Source organism: Candoia aspera, chromosome 7, assembly GCF_035149785.1.
Source record: "Candoia aspera isolate rCanAsp1 chromosome 7, rCanAsp1.hap2, whole genome shotgun sequence".
Taxonomy (NCBI): domain Eukaryota; kingdom Metazoa; phylum Chordata; class Lepidosauria; order Squamata; family Boidae; genus Candoia; species Candoia aspera.
In genome coordinates, this window is record NC_086159.1 from 30716297 (window position 1) to 30732356 (window position 16060).

General features: G+C 41.1%; 2 protein-coding genes across 2 annotated transcripts in view; one reads left to right on the forward strand and one right to left on the reverse strand.

Annotated features, from left to right (window-relative positions):
• The window catches only part of SLC25A17 (solute carrier family 25 member 17), a 32646-nt gene extending 18833 nt beyond the window's left edge, over positions 1-13813 (reverse strand). Inside the window, exons 1-5 of the mRNA XM_063308165.1 lie at positions 13525-13813; positions 9978-10038; positions 8826-8892; positions 7522-7673; positions 5960-6076 (exon numbers count right to left, since the gene is read on the reverse strand). Coding sequence (XP_063164235.1) covers positions 5960-6076; positions 7522-7673; positions 8826-8892; positions 9978-10038; positions 13525-13704 — 577 coding nt within the window. The 5' untranslated portion in view covers positions 13705-13813. The remainder of the gene's footprint in view (positions 1-5959; positions 6077-7521; positions 7674-8825; positions 8893-9977; positions 10039-13524) is intronic.
• Positions 1-16060, forward strand: part of ADSL (adenylosuccinate lyase) — a 275527-nt gene that overhangs the window by 204599 nt on the left and 54868 nt on the right. The window lies entirely within an intron of this gene.

A 16060-nucleotide genomic window follows, 5' to 3' on the forward strand; every position in this document is an offset into this window, starting at 1 on the left:
TTGCCCGTGGACAGGTGGGCGAGCATGTCCTTCACCAGGGGTAAGGGGTATTTGTTGGACAGGGAAGCCGCGTTTAGGCCCCGGTAGTCGGTACAGAGCCGTAGGGTCCCGTCTTTCTTCTCCCGGAATAGGACGGGGGCTCCGACCGGTGAGCATGCTGGCTCTATAAATCCCCTGTCTAGGTTTTTATCGATGAACTCCCGGAGGGTTGCCATCTCCTTCGGGGTCATCGAATAGATCTTTGGTCTAGGTAGGGGGACGTCGGGCAGTAGGTCGATTCGGCAATCCGTCTTGCGGTGGGGGGGTAGTTGGTCTGCCTCTGCTTCTCCGAAGACCTCGGAGAAGTCGGCGTATTGTTCCGGTAGGTCTGCAGTGGTAGCGGCGTTGTCTTGTGTGGTCGCCTCCGCTCGTCCTACCGTGGGGTTGCTTTTGCCAGCTGGTACTGGTGCTCGATACTCGCCGTCGCCGAATGTGAAGGTGCGGGTCGCCCAGTTGATCCGCGGGTTGTTTTTCGCGAGCCATGGCATCCCCAGGACTGCAATGGGCCGTCCGATGGGCGTGACTACGAACGATGTGCGCTCGGTGTGAGTGCCCATTTGCAGGGTGACCGGCTCGGTTTGTAGCGTGGCTGGTTTCCCCCCCGCTGTGGAGCCGTCCAGCTGGTGGAATGCCAGCGGCGTGGGGAGGGGGAAGCAGCGGAGTTCGAGTTTGGCGACTAGGTCGGGGTGGATAAGGTTTTTTGAGCACCCCGAGTCCACTAGTGCCGCGGCCGTGGTGGCTCCGTTGCCGGCAGAGAGTTGAATTGCTGCCAATATTACGGAGCTTTTGTCGTTTCGTTGAGGTGGTTCGCGTTGCTGTCCCGCCGCCTGCCTCGCCACGCGTTTCAGGGCAAGCGGGGAGCATTTCCCGCCGGCTGGTCGGGGTCGGTATTGTCCTCTTCTCCCCAGTAAGCGTCCCAGCCCTCTTCCGGTGTCGCTGTGGCCACGGTCATTCGGCGGTGAGGGGGCGGCCCCGGGTTGGGTGGTTTGGGGCTAATTTTCGGGGCGGGCTTGGGCGCGCTGGTCGGCGGTCGGTTGGCGAAGCAGTCCGCCGTCTTGTGCCCTAATTTGCCACACCTCCCGCAGGGCTCCCGGTTGAACTTCTTTTTAGGGTATATGGGGCCGGCCATCCCCCCGTGTGGTGCGGGTACCTTTTTCCCGACGTAGTTTGTGTCTTCCGTGGTTGTCATAAGGAAGGTGCGGTGCGCGTGTTCGGCTTTCCCCGCGAGGTGGATCCACCCGTGTAACGTTTCTGGGTCGTCGCGGTAGAGGGCCCATTGGAGAACGTCGCGGTTGAGCCCCTTTTTGAAGATTTCCAGCAGGGTGGTCTCAGACCAGTCGCAGACCTTTCCCGCGAGGGCTTTGAACTCCAGGGCGTAGTCAGGGACCGTGCGTGCGCCCTGTTTAAGTCTCTGGAGTGCGCTTTTCGCCCGTACTTTGGCTAGGGGGTCTTCGAAATAGTTTTTCATCTCGTTGATGAAAGCAGGGAAGGTGGCGAGGGCGGGGGAGCTGGACTCGTACAGTTGGACGTACCAGTCCGCCGCCCTGTCTTGGAGTTTGATTGCCACGGCGCCGATCTTGTCGGCCTCGGAGTCATAGGAGTGTCCGTGCCTCCCCATGAACTCCCTAGCGTTGGTGACGAAAAACGAGAGTTTTGAGGGGGTCCCATCGAAGAAGATGGGGAAGTCCTTTGGGGCCCGGGCGTTTTGCGCGGCCCCGCCTCTCGCTTCCCGGGATGTGGTGTCGGCCGCCTGTGCCGTCTGCTGGCTTTCCGCTGGCTCGTGTGGGTTCGGTGCTTCGCTCGGGGTGTGGGCTTGTGCGGGGACGTCATTGGGTGGCGCGGGGGGCATAAGCGCCTGGAGCATGGTCCGGAGTTCCGTCAGCTGAGCCCGCATGGCCGCGAGTTCAGCTCGTGCCTCCTCGTCCACAGCCCGCACCGCCGCTGGGGCCGGTTCCGTTGGCGCGTCCTCGGGGGGGGGGGGTTCATCGTCCCTCCGCCGCGGGTCCGCTTCCTCCTCCGTCTGATGGGTGTCTCCGTCGTCCTCCTCCGTGTCGAGCACCGTGGGGCTGTCGCTCCACGCCCGTTGCTGGGGTGCGATGTGGGGCGCGGGGTCCTCCGCTGGTTTCGGAAGTCGTGCTGCTCCCTCCCGCGGTCGGGTTGCCTCCGTCGCCATCTCCCCTTGGGGTTGGAGCTGAGGCTCGGGTCGGGTGGGGCGGGCGTCCATGGCTCCGGGAGTCCGCGGTGCCTCTGGCCTCGGTCGGTCCTCCTCTGTCTCTTGCCGCGCGGCTCGCCCTCCTTGCCCGCGCCGTTCCGGCCTCATCTTGCTGGTCTTCTCGCCGTCTACTCCTCCCGCGGCTCGTTGTCGTCCGGTGGGGCTCGGCGAGGCTGAGTTTATGACTCTCAGCTTTATGTCATGCGCTGCCTACCTCTGAATAACGTTCAGACACTGGGTTGCAAAGCAGGCTCTGGTTTATTTCAGGATAGGTACAACGTTGTTAGAAAAAGCTGAGAGTGACAGGAGCGCGCCGGTGCGGGGTTTAAATACCCCGCGCCGGTCAGCGCCCCCTCGCTCTCGGTCACGTCACCCCCCTTTGTCCCATGCGTTGCCCTGCCATTGGTTGAGGGTTTCTAGGATCGCCCATCCTCAGGTTTTCATTCTTCTGCTGATTGCTTTCAGCTGGGCGATCCCCGTGGTATTGCTGCTGATGGCTTGGGTGGCTCCGTGATCCGTTTATCTATTGTTTGTTAGCCGTTAGTCGTTGTGGGTTGATGGCTACTTAACTTGTACCCCTTCACCTATTTCCTTGTCATTGTCATGAGTGCCATTGCGCTGATTACTTTAGCTCAACGGCACTCATGACAATGGACATGCTACATAACAGCTTACTCTGTTGAAATCCCTTCCTTTCCAATCTCTCTGCTCTGAAGTGGGGAGAAAAAAAGCAAGTGATTTCTGTAGGCAATTTCTCCTTGGTGTGACCCTTCCTACCCCCTACAGAGCAGAGAGAATGGAGAGGAAGAGATTTCAAGAGAGTATTGTAAGCTGCTTACATAGCACGCCTGCAATTGCTTTTGATGTGTAGAAGAGCAAACAGCTTATTCTCACACACTTACTGTGCAGTACTTCAGCAACCCCTCCCCAGCCCACACACACTTACCGCAGCACCCCCCTGCCTCACTCCTAGTACTCACCCGCCCTCTGGCCTGCTTGCAAACCATCTGGAACATGCAACTTCCAGCAGGCTTCCCCATTGACTTTGTTTGTGGGAAGCCGGCAAGAAGTTGCAAGTCGCAGTCATATGAGGTCCTCACTTAACAAACCACGATTTAACAACAGCAACGGGGACTGTCAGGATTGCCATTACTAAGCAATGCGGTCATGTGACATCACACTTTACACTTAGCAAGGGAAATTCCGGTCCCAATTATTATCGTTAAGCGAGGACTACCTGTAGATTTATGGGAAAATCTTTAAATGCTATAGATGTTAATGTGATGTTAAATTATGTATCAAAGCTTTCGAATCTGACTTCCAGCGGGGACATGGCGGACTGAACAGCTGTGCCTGTGGGCTCAGCAGTCAGAACTGACAACATGGTGGTTTTTTCAGGCTCAGGAAGGTTTTTTCTGAAGCCCAGGAGTGTTTTTCCAGAAAAAGGAAAACACTTGCAATCACCCCATCTGTCCTCCAGACAGCTGTTTGCAGCCAGAATATCGCAAACAGCGTTCGTGTTTGACTGGTAAGAGCTACCCAGGAGGCTGGGACATCATCATTTCCAAGCCACGCTATAGCCTTAAAGGGACACTTAGACTGGCCACCCCAGTTCTAAACCATCCAATTTATATTTAAGTATACGTACCCTAAAAGAGGCTTTCTATAGCAAAGAGAAGCGGGTTCTGACTTCCACCAAGATTTTAAACAGAGTCTTTCTGATTCCTACCAAGTTTTTATGCAAGGTATTCAGGACACTGTGGAAAATATGAGGTCTAAAATGTATCATCTGGTTGGTGATGTCATGGATGAAACTGAGGAATTCTAAGAGAGAGATCGGGACTTCTGTTGAAATGCTGGATGAAGATTGGATAATCAAGTTGGAGAAATTTAAGGGAGAGATCAAGTTGCAAGCTATAAGTGAAATCGATCCTCTGGTGGAACGCCATGGAAAAGAAGGGTTATCATGTATAGGAGGTCTCCTGAAGAGAAGAGTTTTTGAGGGGGGCAGTTGGGCTGTTTGATTTTTTTAAGAAAAAAGCTCTGTGCGAATTGTGGGGATATGTAAATGTCTGGTTTATTTTAAAGTGGGATAAGGGTTTAAGAATATTTATCTGGATTTCTTTTAGGGTTTGGCTGATTTCATTTATCGATTTGGATTAAGAATATTAAGGTATAATAAAAATGTCTATTTAGATGGTTTTGGGTTTAATATGATTAAGATGATTAAAACTGTATTATCAAGTACAAAGGCAGACAATTTATGTTTTTAGTTTGATCTTTGTTATAGTAGACAGGAATGTATAGAATAGTAGTAGGAAGGAAATAAATATTATCTTTGATGGGGAAGTTGATTAGGAGGCTTACATAATTTTTTTTCTGTTAATATAAGGGGAAGGAGTAACTGTATTTAGTGATTTTTATAATGTGCCAATGGAATGATTTATAGTAATAATGTGATTTTGGTTTAATATAGAGTAAGGGATTGATTATGGAAAATTTTTGTATATCCTTGCTGTTAAAAGTCGGAAGTCACCTCTTTTTGTATTTTAAAAAATTTTTCCCTTGTGTTTCTACACTTTTTTTAGTTTTTTCACTTTTTTTCTTTGTAGTTTTTTGTTTTTCTGTAGTTTTTATCTTTGCTTGAAACTTAACTTCTTATAAAAAAAGCTTTGGAAGCTGTTTATCAGGAATTATGGCTGTATCATGCACGGGGGTGGTGGCTAAAAGAATTATATTGAGGAATTGGAAAAGTGATTATTATTCCAGATGTTAGGAATGGCTTTCGGAAATGTGTAACTTATCCATCCTGGAAAAGGCAATATTCCTCACTAATCAAAGAATGAAGCAATATGTACTACTCTGGCAGAGATTTTATGATATTTTAAAATAATAGTGTATATATGATTATACTATTGTAATATATGCTATTTATTCATAAACCAGTGACTGTTAATAAATTTAATACACTGTATACAGTAGATTTTTATTTTAGTTTGGGATTTTTTTCTCCTCCTGTTTTCTTTTTTGATTTCTATCATTATTTTTTAAGTTTAAGAATTCTTTTAATTTTTTAGTGTACCTTAGTATTTTGCTTATATTTTGCATTTTTCTCAAATTAAAGAGAAAAATAAAAAAATAGAAATGAATCTGGAATTTCTTTCTCCATATAGTTGGTATATGAGTTACTGCTATATGCCTTAATTCACTTGTTAAAAAAAAAACTTGAAAGTTAAAGCTGGCTGGTGGTTTGTTTGCTTTTTACAAAATGACTAGACAGAATGGTAGTTAAATAATCCACCTCATCTTTCAGGTTCTAAAGACTAGTAAACAATCTCTCTCTCCTTCTATGCTTGCTAGAATAAAAAGGTAGTATATAAACAGTATACATTAATAAAATGAATAATGAAACCTGAGATTTCTGGAGAATCTAGCTCACGTGGGGGAGGACATGAAAGATGCTGTACTCTTGTATCAGTTCTCTTACTTTTCACACTTAACTTGTAGGATCTTGAGAGCATAACTGGCTTTTTCGAGTTTATAAAAGCACAGGGTATTTGATGAGCAAGGAAAATTATGACAGAATGCTGCCTCAAGAATGGTGGGGGTATGTGTTGGTATTCTGAGTTTGGAAAAGAAAGTAAGTTATGGCCAAAAAGCACAATTTAAACATATTACAATAAATGAGGGCAAAAAAACCCCACCTACCTACAATGCCTTTGTAATTGGTTGGTATAATATCTTCATTTCTAAATTTTGCCCCCTGGAGTTTAAGACGGGTGTTCACTACCCAGAGTGGAGTAGTCAACAATACATTCACTATACCTAAGGAAACAGAAGCAAAATTAAGTAAAAGGAGGCCTCAGAAAATGAAAATCAGAATTAAACAATTTTAGCAGTAATGTATAAAATAGAAAAGGTACATTTAAAATACCTCACAAAATCTAGACTGACGTTGTTTTGGGGGGGAAAAGATGTAAAATGGAAAGTCTAGGGAGTTTGCTTTATTCTAGTTCTTTACCAATGATTACACATTTCATTGAGCCAGGCAAGAAAAGCAAGTTTGCTTTTCACAACAGGTGCACATCTAGTTATTTCCAAATACTTTTCCTAATTTGATGCAAACTTCTCACATTATTCTTCATCATGGAATCATGCACTGAGAAAATCAGAAATTTAAGGCTTCAAAAGGCATTATCTCAGACAACATCAAGTGGCATATAACATCAGAGAGTAACACAAATTAGAATAAATAATAAAGTAAATAAATAAACAGATCAAGCACACATTGCACCTCTGGTCCATGGGCTACATTGGTTGCCAGTTTGCTTCCAGGTTCAATTCAAGGTGCTGGTTTTGACCTTCAAAGCCCTACATGGCATAGTTATCTGAGGGACCTCATCTGCCCAGTTACATCTACCCTTCCCATCAGGTCTGGTGGGAGGGGCATGTTACAGGTCCCTTCTGCTAAAGAGTTCCATCTGACGGGACCCAGGAGGTGGGCCTTTTCTGCTGTGGCACCCATCCTCTGGAACATAATTCCCACCGAGGTGAGATTAGCCCTGACCCTATGGCCTTCAGGAAATCCCTTAAAACATGGTTTATTCAGGATGCTGGTCCATTCTCCCACTGTCTTACTTATATTTGTGTTTGTGCTTTAATTATTGTTTTAGATTTGTTTTTCGCTTTATTGTACACTGCCCAGAGACATGTTTGTGATGGGCAGCTATATAAATTTGATAGACTGACCTGCATATTGCTAATAAAGAATATGTGTTTCACAGGATAAATAATATCAGATAACTCAAATATCAGATTAATACCAGATTTCTCAAACATTTAACATTTTTTATTTTAATTGATTGACTTACTTTGGAAAACATCAATTGTTAAATTCATAATATACATTTTCAGTTTATATTATATACACAGTTATATTTACCACCCACACTATATTAAAATATTTCCTAAGAAGAAATTATGACATTCCGTTACTAGCATCAAATGATGAATGACTTTCCAAAGATATTCGTATACACATCAAGTAGGCACATGCTCAAGGTCTAAAATAAGATAATAAAATGTAGGGAAAGGTTACATTCAGTTGTACAAAAATGAAAATCTAATTCAAATAAAACTAGAGAAGAGGAAATTAAACAAATTTTCAAGTTAAAAATACATTTATTACTTTGTTTCATTATTTTAAACTGCCTTCATGAATAAATTAATCCTTGTCCCAGATTCAGTAGGTTCTGATAGGATATTATTACCTGCAACCATCCCAAGAATTAAGTCCTTCCCTGTAGTTGAATTATGACCTTTGACCCAAAGAGTTTTTAAACTATTAAACGTATAGAAATAGACGAAGTTGGAACAACAAAGGCTGGAGATAACAGGGAACCACCCTCGATATGGTGCAAAGCTAAGGAATAAAATAACAAAAGCAAAAAATGAAAATAATGCAATCATCATAGCAAAAAGAATGCCTGCACCCTATTCCAAACTTAATTAAATGTATCTACTAACGGAAGGGTTCTTGGGTTAAGTTTTCAAGAAACCAAGTGTCAAAATAAAACATATTTAAAGAGCTATTAACTATATTTTATCAGTCAGAATGCAATTCTACACTAACTCAGGACTAAATTTAACTGAACATATTTCTGAATAAATATGAACATAACCCAAGAAGATATTCTATTGGAAAAATGGAAAAGAACAGAATTTCTGTCGGAAGGCAAGAAACAGCCAATTCAAATTCTTTGTTTCTTGTTCAAAATTTTCCTTTCAGAGATAGCTGTGACTTATGGAGGTGTATTAAAAAAATTAACATACTATAGTTATATGAGAGGGACGCGGTGGCGCTGCGGGTTAAACCGCTGAGCTGTCGATCGGAAGGTCGGCGGTTCGAAACCGCGCAGCGGGGTGAGCTCCCGTTGTTAATCCCAGCTCCTGCTCACCTAGCAGTTCGAAAACATGCAAATGTGAGTAGATCAATAGGTACCGCTTCGGCGGGAAGGTAACGGCGTTCCGAGTCGTCATGCTGGCCACATGACCCGGAAGTGTCTATGACAACGCCGGCTCCAAGGCTTAGAAACGGAGATGAGCACCGCCCCCTAGAGTCGGATTCGACTGGACTTTACGTCAAGGGAAACCTTTACCTTTACCTATAGTTATATAATTAGCAATATTCAGTTCATACCAAAAGCATCACAAATGTTATGTGACCAGAAGCTTTAGCTACTTGTAGGCCTATTTATCCTGTCAAGGTTTCAGCCAATGCTATTCCTGCCTAGGAATTCTTCTTGAAGAAGAAACAATGTTGCAGCAAGTCTCTTAGTATGGAAGATTAGACCCCCCCCCTTTAATTTTTTTAATAGTGTTTTGAATTACAAAGAAAAAATGTGTTCATCAAAATTCTTACTTTTTTTCTGTGCTTTCTAAAGCACTCTCTTTAAATTATAACTATTCAAATCACTTAACTGAAATTTAGGAAGAGGTACTGTACACAGTCACCCAACAGAAAAAGTTTTAAATAGCTAATTTAATTCTGCTAGCAAAATAGCCCTGTACTTACATGCCTTCTTCTTTAATTATCTCCAAAAGAACTGTATGTGTGGTTTTTGATCTGCGTTTTTCATCAACTGGAAAACAAGAAATACTTTTAAAAATGGATTAATCTATTTCAATACTGCTTTGAGATCATCTTCTGAAGTGATACGGAAGCCAGGGGGGAAGTAAAAGTACATTATTCTTTTCACCTTCAGGCTCACTGGTTTAATCTAAAACAGAACAGTTGTTTTCTCCTTCATAGATAGGTTTACAAACTGACAAATTAAGAAGTAGGATCAGAAAAGTTGCATTTGTACATTACAAAAATGTGTTTTTTTTGCTTTTCCTCATTGGAAAGTTTAAGATTCCATCAGATTACTTTTTATCTGCTCTAAGAATAACTACATTTGTTGCCAGTTTTCAGTTTTCAAAATCTGTTTTCTATGCTTAACCACCAAATCTTAAATGGTGAATAAAATGATTTCTCCAGCACCTCTCTGAATTTCTCAGACTGAAGTTACTGTATTTTCCTAAATTGTACGTTTGCCATGTGAACATAACCTTCCTTCATGTCTACAGTATTGGGAATAAAGAATAACCTGTTAGAACATCCGGATTATATCTTCATGCATTTAGGAACCTAAGATAATATAGTTGTTAAATGGCTTTTTTTCTAATGACTGTAACAATATCATACTAAAGAAATTCATCAGCTTAGGAATCTGAAGGGTTTCCAAGGTAGCAAAGATTTTTCAAGTTCTGTTTTCTGAAGACTATCACAAAGAGACATGCTGTATTCAGCAATGTATTTTACAAAATTGTTAACATAACTGAGTGACTGGCTATTGCTGAGTTCACAATGTAAAAAACAGGGGGTTTTGTACTGACAAAAAGATCCTTACCACAATTTTTGGCATCCAAATTATTTTAGGGGTAATTTGAAATTGATAAAAAGCCTTGCTCAGCCACAAAATTCATCAGCTGCCATATGCAAGTCAATAGTTAGTAGCCTAGCATACCTCCAAAGATTATTAGATAAAATAAATCAGCCACTGCCTTGAAGAAATTGTAGGATATGAATGCAAAAGCAAGTTAATTATATATATATATATATATATATATATATATATATATATATATAGTCAAAGGCTAAATGTAAAATATTGTATTTGCTCACCTTGAAGTCTTAGTCTAGCTGTATCCAGAGGATAAAACACAGTCATTGCTGTCACACTACCCTAAAACATTTAGCACAGAAAATTAGCTATACAGAGCATAGGTTTTTTTTTGCAAACCTGCAATGAGTTACATCAAATCAAATCAGTTTATTACAGCCATATGACCAGATACAAAAAATATCCAATAGGAGAACTGTTACATACATCTATTTATGTAACAGGAAAACAATGAGTATAATTGGATCTAAAAATAAATGAGAACATGTATAATAAAATAAAAGTATTATAAAAAGTGATGAATACATAAGTATCCAGGTGTGATATACTGTACAGATGGTAACACCAAATTGGGCAACTTAGGAGGATATTTTTGAGTCCTTGTCTGAAAGAAAGTTATATCAGACTTTATGAAGTATGGCAGTGAAAAAGCTTTCTGTACATGAATCCACTTCCAGCTAAAACACAGAATTTTGTGGTTCTGACCATTAATATGAAAGTATTTTAAAAATCTGCATATGACTTCCCATTAAAAATCTCATTGTGGTTCACAATAAAGTTCAGTTTGATACTTTATGCATTTGAAACAGATTTGTACATATTCCAGACACGCTGAAATAATTGAACACTTTAATATTTAAATATATTTTATTTACAGCATGCCATAGATCACATTTTTTATCACACAACTCCTTATTGTATCTATTAAACTTTGCATGCCCACAAACAACATGTATGCTTCCAGAGAATATTTAGAAATCAAGTTTGCCAAGTTTCTAGCTGAAGAGCAGCCAGTCTCCATAAAGTCTTGCAGTTCTGACGTCCTTGGGTGGAAGTAGAACATTGATACATTATATATAATCTATCCCTGTAGCTTTCTATCTATGGTCTTAACATTAATCTTTAGTATACTGATCAGATATTGATTAAAGGGAAGGGGGAATTAATACAAAAATATATTGCATCCACAATATATAGAACAAGTACAGTATAATGTTTTTGACTCATTTGTTTAATTGGGTTCTCTTTATGTAGTTTTAGAACTTGTGTGGAGAACAGATCACATTTTAGGTCATATTTATGCAGAAATTTTGAAACTTAAAAAAGGTTTGACAAACTTTTAAGCATCACTGTATAACATGTCCCAAACAGGCAACTAGGTAAAGGAAGAACATAGTCTAATTTCTTATCTGATTATCAGGATTATTATTCACACATGTAACAAAGGACAAATGTGAAACTGATATTAAGCAACCTGAAAATCTTTATGTCTGAGCCAGAAGTCAATGAGTACATGAAATAATTCTAGTTCATTCTCATTCCTGCTCCACCTATGCAGGTCTGAACAAGTTAGGATACAATGGGTAACTAAAGACTGTTGATAATTGCACATGCAAATTAATCTTGAACTATTTTTTAACTGAGCAGTATTTAACTGCTTTCCTGGACTGAGCAACTATCCTCATATATAAACAGATATAAAATAGAAGACAATCTATTTGTATAATCTGATTCCTGTATATGGAAGAAGAGCCTTACAACAGTCAACATACGCCCTTCCTTCCCTTATTTTATCCTGTAAATAACCCCCCCACCCACCTTTAAGGCAGCATGAGTAGCTGGGCCACACCTGTGCTCCAAGAGAAAGATGCCTTCAGCACTTAGATGTGGGTGTGTACTGCAAGTTGAGAAGGGCAATTGCAATTATATGGGGCAGCAGGAGAAGTTAAGGTTGCAGGTGAGAGAGAAGGAAATGCCAGGACAAAGATGGCTAATTGACAGTGTGGGAAAAGGGGGTGAAAACACTGATAAATAACAGCCATCCCACAGATGTTAAGGAACTTTTCCCTTCCTAGCAAAAGACTGTGAGATGCTAAAGTCCCCATAAGAGTTCAGGATGGCAGCAACTGGTACTTGGTTGAAAATATTGAACTGTTAACCAGCAACAAAGCCAGCTAAACTTAATGTGCTTAAAGATTGGCTAAGGGGTGGCTGTAATTGTAACTGAAGAATCTCCCCAGCAATCAGCAGCTGAAAGAGCAGCCAAAAACAGGGCTAACCATGCCTGTATCTTTACCCAGGTATAGATAATTCAAACCTGCTTCTAAAGGAGATGTGGGAAAAGAGAACAAGGATTTTATGAAAATTCATAGTAACTGCAGATAAGAATCCTTAGAAGTAACATACTACATGTAAAAATAGGGACATAGCTATATAGTTATCCTGTAGTGATAAAGGTAAGAAATTATTAGGTATCATAAATTTTGTTTAAGGGTTGGTATATTTTGGTATAATAAAACCTCCCTTGTACCAAAGGGAAGAAGAATGACACGCCTTGTTTGTGGTATGTACCATTTACCAAAAAGAACTCATCACACTATGAAAATGGCAGCATAGTTTACTCAGAGTTCTGAACTTATTCTGATATAAGAGATTATAATAGCATGGATTAAGGGAAAAATACTTTTTAAAAAACTGGCTCGTTTTTGTTAAGTAGTGTAATTTTAAGAATCCGTATCTGTGAGTGTGTGAGAGAGAGAGAGAGAATGTGACTCCTAAGCTGGGAGAATGGCTCCAACAAATCTCAGGAGCAACATCAGAGCTCTCTGTCCAGAAGAGTACAGAACCCTCCAACTTCCAGGCCTCTGGTAGAGGACCTGAGGTTGAGGAAGACACATACCACTCATAGGGGTGAGAAGGGATTTTTTTGTTTGCAGTTATACATATAGTGCTAACATTAGACATCCTATTCTGACAGACATTTAACACCAATGTTAAGGAGGGGCTCTTAATGAAATGATTGATTTTTGTTGATTCTTTATACTGTATCCCTGATTATTAGTCTTTCTTTAAAATCTGGATCACTGATTTCACAATCAGTGATCCAGATACTAAAACATCCATAAAACCAACTATAATCATTTGATTCACAAACTGTTTCCCATTTCTGATTGTTGTATCAGTGATCTACATTGCAGGAAATACTTTCAAAAGGCATACTGAAGATGAAATATATCAAACAACTAACTATAGAAGCTATTAGGACATGACAAGACAAACAATGCAGAACTGTTAATCATCTTGATGCTTTTCAGAATCCTAGGAATCAAAGTTTAGAAATAAATTTAGAAATCAGCCTTCCTTTAAAAACTGCAACCAACTTTTGTATAATATTATTTAAAGTTGAAACCCCCAATTTTTACTGATGCCATCCAAGAGGGAAAATATAATCTTTTCTTCTGCAGGAATGGTTTTATTGATAACTTATGCTCTTACGTTCCTGTGCAAAAGGAACGTAAATAAAATAAATAATAGGTAAATAATAAATAGGATGGTAGTTCAGACTAACAGGCACCTGCTGAGGCAAAAGTTAAGGGGGGAGTTCGGCCTCGAAAACTAATGTCAGTTTATTTTTTAGCCCAAAGCACCGAAGGCAGGGGGAACGAACCCAAGGTCCCCTCCATCTCCGTGCTTTCCTCTTCTCGGGCAAAATCCTGCCTCCCCACCTCCGGGTCTTCCTCACACCCGCTCCCTCCACAGCCGACTCACCACAGCTCCAGCCATGGCATGGACCAAGCTCTCGTAGGAGAAGACGCCGGCCATGGTTGCACCTTCGGTGGGGCCCGATTGCCGCTGCTGCGAACTTCCCCGGCTGCATGAAAGAGAGCAGAGAAAAGAAGAGGCTAGAGAGGGAAGCAAGGTAGCACCGGCACCACCCCCAGCCAACATACCGCCGTGCCATATGACGCCATTTGACGTTCCCTGAACTCCGCCAATCACACGGCGGCCCTTACAGCATCAGGGAGTAAGTCTGAAAGAAGGAACGCTATTCGCGCTCCGCTTATCCCGCAGCTGTTCTCCTCTTCGGTAGCGGCGTTCCGCGTTCTCGGCTGCCAACTTTGCTCTTTGAGAGTTCTATTCCAATTGGCAGACGCGCCAAGCAAAATAAAGCGCTTTATTCCTCTCATTTGAGGAACAGGCACACTTCAGACAATTGAAAACGAATGGTTATCAGCGGCGGGCAGAATAGCGCGTCAAGACAAGTCAAAGTTATTCCCAAGAAGGATGACCTTACGTTGAATTTTAAGGCTAAAACCGAAACATTGAAAACGCTGCTTTGAAATCAAACCAATTTTAAAGAAAGTGCAGGTGGGCGGGTATCTTTGGAATGTCACACGACAGACCACCATCTTTATGTCAAACGCAATATGAAGTGCCGGTAAAGGCATTCTGTAAGCCAGTATTTCTTAGTGTGTGTCCCAGGGGCCCCTGGGCGTCCCCCAAGAGCCTCTCAGGGGTCTGAGAAATCAAAATTATTTGCCAGATACTTAAGGTATTTGCAAAAATTTAAAACGTCACTCTTCTCATTATTTTTGTTTAAAAATACAGGGTTTTTCATGAAAATATATTAAAATCTAATGGGTCTAATATTGTCATTTTTACATGATTCAATATTCTACAAACGTGACAATTTTAATTTTTAATATGGTAAATATAAATAAATATGACACAAACAAAAGTTCTTTTGGGGTCCTCCATAATTGTGCTTATAGCAGTGCTACAAGCAATGTTCTAGTAGATCCTTTGCTATAATTAACAAGTTGCCACTAATTTAATATTTTGCCCATTGTGCAACTGTGCTAGGGCAACAGATAAAAAATTAGGCACAGACTCCATGTGCTCATTTGAAATTTCACACAATAAAATGACTAATCTTGGAATGATTTATGAAACTTCTTCAATCAATCAAACATTTAGTACAGCAATAAGGCCAGTCAAACTTTGTAGAAGTATAGACTTGAACACCACAGGTGAGAAATAATCTTGGCTATAAAGACCTTGCAAGCTGTAAGGTTGAAGTGAGCTCTCTTCAAATGATTGTTTTCTGCATATAAAAGCATTGGAAGCACTCAACCTGCTAATACATGGGAGAGGAGATGGTATGTAGAAACCATGAGGGCCTGAAATAATGTGTAAATATACAAATTAAAAGGTGGGGGCGAGGTGGGGGACTAAAATACAACCTTGACTTACCCATGAGGAATGACAGCTGGATAGAGTGTAGTGACCGCTCCAGAGATGCTCCAGGGAAAATATCACAAACTCTTCACTAAGAATTTGCATTAGGATAGGGAGACTGAAAGAGAAGCAGCAAGCTTTTGTGTACTGAGGATCCCCTTCATTTTCCCCACAGCCTCTCCCTTGGGATTAAATCAAAGGCTGATTTGAAATCAATGAAGACTGCAAAAAAAGGAAGTCTGGGCTAGGAGGAATATTTCTTGGCTAAATGGCGAAGGACCAGAAAGTGGTCCAGAGCTTAGAGTCCCCTCTAAAACCTGCCTGTTCCTCAGCATGGATGTTTTCACTTTTGATCTAATTGGATTGACGTAATTCAACTGTATACAGCAAGCTGATGGATCTATGATTGTCAAGGTATAGTTTACTTTCTTTTTTTTATAAAATGGGATGACAATGTTATGGCTCCAGTCAATAGGAAAATATGCTGAACTGATAATATGGGCAAACAAGATTGCCAGGCTGTCTTATTTACCCATATTAGGTACACACTCAATGTGCTCATTTAAAATTTCACATTTGTTATAATGACTAGTAATTCATGAAACCTTTTTTCCCTATTCTCTTTAATATAACTTTAGTAACTACTAAACAAATTACCATCCTTCACAAAAACTGATCCCATTGATTTTTGTCATTCACCTTTGACATAAAACATATATAAATGAGCAAAGTGATTCCACTATTTTTTGCTGTGCAATATTTATATAATAATATGCTAGTTGTTCATACTCTTTAGTGTATTTCTCAGACTGCACAAATTTAAAGATCTGGGGTAGATACTGTGAAATGGTTATCGTCCTCAGCACATATTTTTGTGGCCTGCCTTAGCCTCAAACCAGTTTTTCAGGTACTACCTGCTTCAAATAATATAGGTACAAACCAAATAACTGCAACTGGAAAGTTTCACAAGCAGTAGCAGGCAAGGTCTATGATGTAAGTGGCATCAGCTGAGTCATATCAATTTCTTATACTTTTTGTTAAGGTGAGGTAAATAAGACACTATCCA